We start from the raw sequence: 7,524 nt of genomic DNA on the forward strand, positions 1-7,524 counted from the left end.
AACGTGATATTTCGATCAATCCTAATGTAGGCTTCTGAACGATCTTGTTTGCATAAAGAATACAGTAGGCCACTACGCCATTAGTATCATAGTTGAGTCAACCTCCCTATCTCTTCTGACAACTGCTTCAGACAGACATTGGGATTTTGAAGAATTAAAATGCTAAACTCTATGCTCGTCTTGCTTGGGCCTTTATTCTAAACTGCGATATGAAATTGGTGCAACGAAATCATTACGCTATTGTAGCGCATCTTACATTCTTCTCATCTATCAAGTAAAAAAGTACACACTCCTTCCATCAAACTTCACTGATAGAATCCACCACGTCATGAAGCTGCACACCACGTCTGTCCAATAAAGAGGGGGCGTTTTTTGTTACGCATGTCGTCGTGTATGGTATTTACATAACAAACAGCACCACTAGCGTTACCTAACAAAGAAAAGCGAATGACAAGTTAAACTCGTTAAAAAGACATAAAGGTAAGATTATGTTTCCTAATGGTAAACGGCAATTTTAGAAGCACGTCGTAGAGTAATAGCACCCCGAGCGAGAATCGCCTAATACGGTCATCATACGGTGCACCATAATAATGTGTTGTCGACCAGACATGTGAATGACGTGACATATCAAACGCTAACAACGGCAAAAATGCGACGCTTTTATTAAGAAATTGTTTCGAGCAGCTCACAGTATATTGGCAGGTAGGTTAAGTCGTTTTAGGGGGAGAGTACACGATGTACTATGTATTGCATATGGTTGCCAGCACAGTATGGCGGCCATAGGCGTACAATATATCCTCAGCGACTTCTAGCCTCATAATGAGTAGCTGTAACGATTTTGCTGACTGGTGTCAGTCTCAAGTATGGACATTCCACACGATATTGACTATTTTGTGATCGCATGTGGCTTAATGAATAAGAAAGGTTGGTATTAGAGATGTGCACAGTGAAATGCATGAGGTATTGTCTAACACCAGCAAATTGACAATTTTATAACCAAATGATGTGTGGGCATGTGGTTAGATGGCACTTTTCCAGTTGCTTAACCTGATAGACTACATTGTTCACTTGTAAACACAGACTGTTGGAACCATGGGCAAGTCACACTCACACTTGGCCAAGCAGAAAGATGAGGATCCCCTCACGTCTACTCAGGAGTGCACAGACACTTCTAATGATGAGGATGGAAAAAATGGAGATGTATCTCAATTCCCCTATGTGGAATTCACTGGCAGAGACAGTGTCACATGCCCCACATGCCAGGGCACTGGTAGAATCCCACGAGGTAGGACTATAAGCCCAATAATGCATGTCAACAAATGTATACAGTAGCATTTTGTGGCTGATTTACCAAGTTATAAGCTTTTTTCAGTCCGGCAGAAACAAAGGCTAAGAATAAGACAAAGACTTAATAATATTAAGTATATAAGTATTATCAATCATTAAATATAGCAACTACATATTTGCAACACAATATCAGCAAATTCTATGTTTGTAATTTCTCCTACAGGCCAAGAGAATCAGCTTGTGGCTTTGATTCCATACAGTGACCAAAGGCTAAGGCCAAGAAGAACGTAAGTTCTAACTTAAAAGTTATACAACTTTTTTGTTATGTGTGGCAATTTTCTCCAACTTCTGTCTTTTTGATCCCACAGAAAGCTGTATGTCAGTGTTTCTGTGTCCGTTTGCCTACTGCTGTCTGGTCTGGCAGTGTTCTTCCTCTTCCCTCGCTCTATTGATGTCTCCTACGTGGGGGTGAAGTCTGCCTTTGTTTCCTATGACCAGGAGAGGCGGATTGTCTACCTCAACATCACAGTAATGTCATATTTCCTATGCCTCGTATAATATATCCAGTGTTGTCATCAAAGGGTTGAAATGAATATATTTGATCGATGATTTGTCTGTCTGTGATTCTGCTACGCCTTGACATTATTATGTGTTTCTTTTTAGAACACTCTGAACATCACCAATAACAACTACTATGCTGTATCACTGACTAACATCACAGCTCAAGTGCAGTTCTCTAAGACAGTCATTGGAAAGGCTAAAATTAGCAATGTTACAACCATAATACCACTGGATCAGAAACAGGTTGGTCCATATTTTCTAATATTTTTTGCTACAACCATTGGACATTCCTTATTGTAATTGGTTTTTATTCCTAACCGCATTTGACATGGTAATACAGTATGAACACAGTTTATTTAATGCAGATTAGTTAGGCTGAAATACATTTACTTTTGAGTTCTTCCTAATTCCAAGTGCCCCACATGGTTTGATTTACTATGCCTTCTGAGAACAGTCCTCTCAACTGAATTTGTCATGTGACTGTAGTAAACTGGTATTACTTCTAATTACATCAAAAAACCTTAATGAAATGAACAGTTTTACAATAGAGTAAATTGGACAGTACTCTAGAGCCTTGACTGAGACTAGTGAGTCTAGAGTGTCTTTGTTTTTGTATCAGTTGTTTGATAATGGATTTATGGCTCAGTTACTCATTGTATATATTTCATTTGTGACACAGGGACAAAAATGACCTGATTGCCTCATGAATATGTGTTTCCACCCGTATTATTTGATTACATCATATCTTAATCTTGTGTATCAAACTCTTTGTTTTAAGATTGACTACATGGTTCCGACCATCATTGCTGATGAGATGAGTTATATGTTGTAAGTATCTAATAGCAGATGATTTTGGCATACTTGAATATAATGTTGACGTGACATTATTATGCTTTATAATTTTTTTGTCTTGCAGCGACTACTGCACTTTGCAGACCATAAAAGTGCACAACATTGTTGTAATGATGCAGTAAGTATTGTCAATTAAATTATACAGCCCTAACCTTATCTTTTACATTGACATATAAACAGTTCAGTAACTGAAAATGATCGTTACTGTAAATCCTTGTTTGCCACTTTGGAAGACCTCTTATCTTGTGTTTTCAGGGTGACTGTGACCACAACCTACTTTGGGCATGCAGAGCAGGTATCCCAAGAAATGTACCAGTATGTGGACTGTGGGGGTAACACCACCTCATTGCACGGACATGTGCAGGTTTACCAGTAGATTGGTTCCAGGCATATTAGTTATAGTCATCTCACTGTCTGAAGAACATGGAGTTCCTTTCGGCTGACTTTTTACTGAAAGTGTGGAAAATCGTATCTCATTGTCAGCTGACAGTTGAATAAGATGGCTTTGTCACTGTAAAGTTGCATTGCCACACCTTGTTGATGTTCTCTCCCATGTAGGCAAAGTTCTCAAAGATTTTACAAAAGAATGTCCACAGGCAAGAAATATGCACTTTAACCAGGTATGGGAAATACAATAATCTGTGGGTGATAAGGCAATACGTTTTTGTCATACGACTGCTAGAAGGCTACCACTAACCATCCAATACTATGGAATACCTGAGTAGACTAATAGAAAACATTTGTTAGTGTGCTTGCTGTGAGCAAAAAGTTTGCACACTTATATAATTCAGTCCAGTCTTTGAACCATTCAAGCTGTTGTGACCAACAAAACATTATTCAGTCTGTTTACAGGCATTACAGTATATTCAAATTTCTGTACATTCCAACTGGTAATGGATTTACCTTAGGTCTGCAGTAGCATTAGCATATTCACAGCAAAAGGGCCGTACTTTTAAAAGCGTCTTAAACGCCTATGTTGATACATTTCTATTTTAATTTTCAACTGATTGACTGACTCCTTTCAGCAAGCACACATTTATATTTGCCTTCTTTAGTTTTGCATTGATTATGAGCACCACTAACTTTCCCTTACCATTTTTGATTGCCTTTTACCCCATTCCTTCTACTCAAGTCTCATGTTTCCTTAAGTTGTTATGTACATTAAACATACTCCAGGGTTTCAGTGAGATACATTTTAAATGTGATAGAATTTGACGTTTTGGAAGGTGATGTATTATATACATCAGGGCTCTTCAATAGGCGGACCGCGGGCCTAATCCGGCCCCCGAGCAGCTTTGGACTGGCCCCCGGAGTGTGCTCCAGTAACCTCATTCAGTTCGTGACTATGACAACAACAAAAAAATCACTCGTGACCAGGGCCGGACTTACCATTGGGCTTGACTGGGCTCCAGCCCATGGGCCCCGTCCTGTAGGGGGCCCCGCCCGTTTACGTGCAGCGGAGGACTGAGCTATTAGCTAAGTTATGCTAGCAAGATTCTTAGACAAGAACATTGTGTACGGTTGACAAACCGTAAATATAATTTGACAATATGTTTGACAAGAAGACTAGCTAGCTAACAAGCCATGTCATTGTCCCCAAATCAATATCAAGGTTTTCACGAACAAGGTATCGGCCATATACTAGCTAGTATAGGCTACAGTACGGCCACAGCATGTGTAGCGGGTTGAATAGCTAGCAAATGGATGTGAGATGATCGCAATCAAAGTTGACATATTCTCCAAACAGTAATTATAATTTGACAGTATGTTTAACAACAAGACTAGCCAGCAATCTAGCCATGTCATTGTCCCCAAATCAAGATTTTTATGTGTTGGCCGCAGTCTGAAGTAGAGCTAGGTTGACTAGCGAGGTGAATCGAATGGGATGTGAGATGAGCGGTTACGTGACACTGACTGACACAGTAAATTCAGAAAAGCAAAATTTACCAAATAGGTTAAAAGAAATATTGAAGTCACTCATTGTTGTAATTACATGTTAGCTTGGTAAAGTTTCTCAAAATTGTAAACGGAGGTTTTGACTGCGTCCCTGATGTTATTGTTACTTATTTCAGACACTTTGTAAAGGCTCATACCAAGGAAAGATGTTCTTTGCTCATACAATGTAGCCAGCTCAATAATTTAGAACGGTGAACAGTTTTGCTGGAACTACTTGGCTGATTGGCTGCAGCCAATCAGAATCGAGTATTCACCCAGACCATGGTATAATAACTTAAAAAAATGTTTTGTCATTGGGGAACATTTAGTCTTTGAATCGTTAATTCAGGAGATTCGTTCAAAAATGCGGATTCATCCATGAAACAAGTGACGTATTTGAGTAGTTGAATCATGCATTCAAACCAAGTTTTCTTTTAATAATTCAGATTAATTAAACATTCAGCAATTCAGCAACACTTCAGCAATTAACATAAATTCTGTTATTTTGTTTAGTTGTTTGTTCAGAATCGTGCAGCTCTAAATACATATAGCACATATATTTAAAGTCATGTATAGTTGGTAGGGCCCTAAAATGACCCAAGCCCAGGGGCCCCCACCGCCCTTAGTCTTCCATTTTTGTTAGTTAATTGCATTTTCTCCAATTGTCTGTTAATATGGCTTGGTTATTGCTCACCTGGTTTGATTTTTGAATCCTTTGGCATATGCGGCCTCTTGGGCATATGTTTTTATATGCACTTACAAAATAGAATATATTGACTCCTTCAGTATGTTGTTGTAATTTCTTTATTTGTTACCGTGATTACTCATATCCTCTGGCCCCTGACTTTGCCTCAGTTTCAAGAACCGGCCCCAGCTCCAAACTAATTGAAGAGCCCTGATATACATGCTAAGATTGTCTGTTTTTAAATCAAGATTATATGTTATAAGATTATATAACCAATAACTGTAATGTGTGTTAAATGATGTGAATTAAAACATTTGTAAACCCAAAGTGAAAGTCACATGTTTTATGGAAGTTATATTTTAGAAGTGTGCTAAGGAAATGAGAACAGTTATCTAATCAGTTTGGAATGTGTGAGTTATTGCAGTGGGATAAAATACATTTACATTTGTTTCTTTGATATGTCTTTAAAAATACATTTTGCATGTACAAATAATTCATCTTAATAGATATTCCACAAGTTTAATATATGATTATTATCCTGGTGATGTCATGCACACACAGTTTGTTGCATATTTTGCTGAATTTTGAAGTGCCATGATGTATTGACTATTGACCTTTGATGGTAAATTGTGATGGCATCCAATAATACAACTTCCATCTTCCTAATGTGCCATATCTGATACCCAGTTGGTGTAAATGTTGACATTGTCCATGTAAACCACTGCCAAACACCCATACACTCTAGCAGACAGGCAATTATGTATTTGTATTTCCTAAGAGCGAAAATAAAAATTGCTTTTTTCCCCCCACATTTTTGAGTAGTTGAGTCGTTGGCATGTGTAGAGTCTAAAGAAAATACCAGTCAAACAATGCAATAACGTATACACTCACTAGAGGGCGCTAGATATCATAATCTGAGATTTGACTGGGGTTTCAATGGCAGAGACAAAATATTGGAAACCAAAACTTGCACTAAAACCACCAGAGCAGATAATGTATGTGTTAAATACTGCAACTGTATTACTGTAGCTGATACAAACATTCCCATCAAAATAACTTCTATGTAGTTGACCTCCAATACGTTTAGTGACCACTGAAATGTGGTTGAAATTAGCATTATACTTGGTAAATTGTTCGTATGCAATATATTTCACTGTCCTGTATTATCTCAGAGTGGGTCTTGATTGTGTGCTAGTCTAGATGTATGTCTGTGTGTTACTCTGTTGGCTTCCAGATGAAGAACAGCACTGGAGGTCAGTGCAGGGAGGTTTGCTCACATCTGTTGCTGTCATTTAAAATACACTTAACTTCCTCTCCAGAATTCCTCAACAGAAGCTTGGGGTTGTTGGACTCAAATTTCAATAGACAAAAAGCAAAATCGCATGCAGAAATATTTTGGGTAATACTCTTTTAGACTACACATTAACAGGTGCAGTGAAGTGTGGGTTGAGATGGCTTCATTTTAGCAAACGGAAATTCAGGGTTTGCAATTGTTTGTTTGGCCTTAGGCTAATGAGCTTCCTCATCACGATTGAAAACATCTGGAAAACAGATAAGTAACTATAATAGTGTATCGACGATTAAATACACAGCCAACAGCATGGCTAGTATGTGAGCACTCAAGTCCAAGTAGTAGAAGGAACAACCCAGACAGAAATGGTTGTGCTAACATCATTAGAACGAGACATTCCCTGTCGCCGATAGATCATTTCAACGTTGTTTTCCAGATGTAAGGAAATTGTTTCTCCAGATGTGGTCTGCTGTTTGAACTTTTTGAAAAGGCAACTCACCATTTGGCTAACTGTAAGTTCAAATAATAACCCATATGATGAATTTTACCTGTTACATGCAAAAAGTGAGGTTCAGGTATAGCCTTTCACTTGTTTATTTTGTACATTCCTCACTTTCCTTGTTCTTCGTATTGGAAATGAACACGTTCATAAAACATTCTTCCATTCACTACAGTAATTGCTCCAAGCCAGACTAGCCTATACATTAGGCCCGTGTCTGTGTAATGACCTTGGAATGGAACATTTATTCTATGGCAGTCTTTAAGCATCTGTATTTTAATATCATCAATAATTCATACGAAAATATATATTGTTCTCTTTTATCACAGCGTAATTTGTCTAGCATTACTAGAAATCTATCAGCCTATGTTACTTTCGCCTATAGGCTCACACCTAATCAAAACATCCATTTTG

The 7,524-nt window shown here is 38.1% G+C and overlaps 1 protein-coding gene across 1 annotated transcript; it reads left to right on the forward strand.

Moving 5' to 3' along the window:
* Positions 1-366: 366 nt before the first annotated feature.
* On the forward strand, positions 367-6,129 carry tmem106ba (transmembrane protein 106Ba). The gene is made up of 8 exons (XM_067238027.1): positions 367-480; positions 1,081-1,285; positions 1,511-1,574; positions 1,656-1,815; positions 1,951-2,091; positions 2,627-2,676; positions 2,765-2,818; positions 2,956-6,129. Exons 2-8 carry the CDS (start codon positions 1,093-1,095, stop codon positions 3,074-3,076), a joined length of 783 nt encoding a protein of 260 aa, XP_067094128.1. The 5' UTR covers positions 367-480; positions 1,081-1,092; the 3' UTR covers positions 3,077-6,129.
* Positions 6,130-7,524: the final 1,395 nt, after the last annotated feature.

Source organism: Osmerus mordax, chromosome 6 (assembly GCF_038355195.1).
Source record: "Osmerus mordax isolate fOsmMor3 chromosome 6, fOsmMor3.pri, whole genome shotgun sequence".
In the NCBI taxonomy this organism is placed as follows: Eukaryota; Metazoa; Chordata; class Actinopteri; order Osmeriformes; family Osmeridae; genus Osmerus; species Osmerus mordax.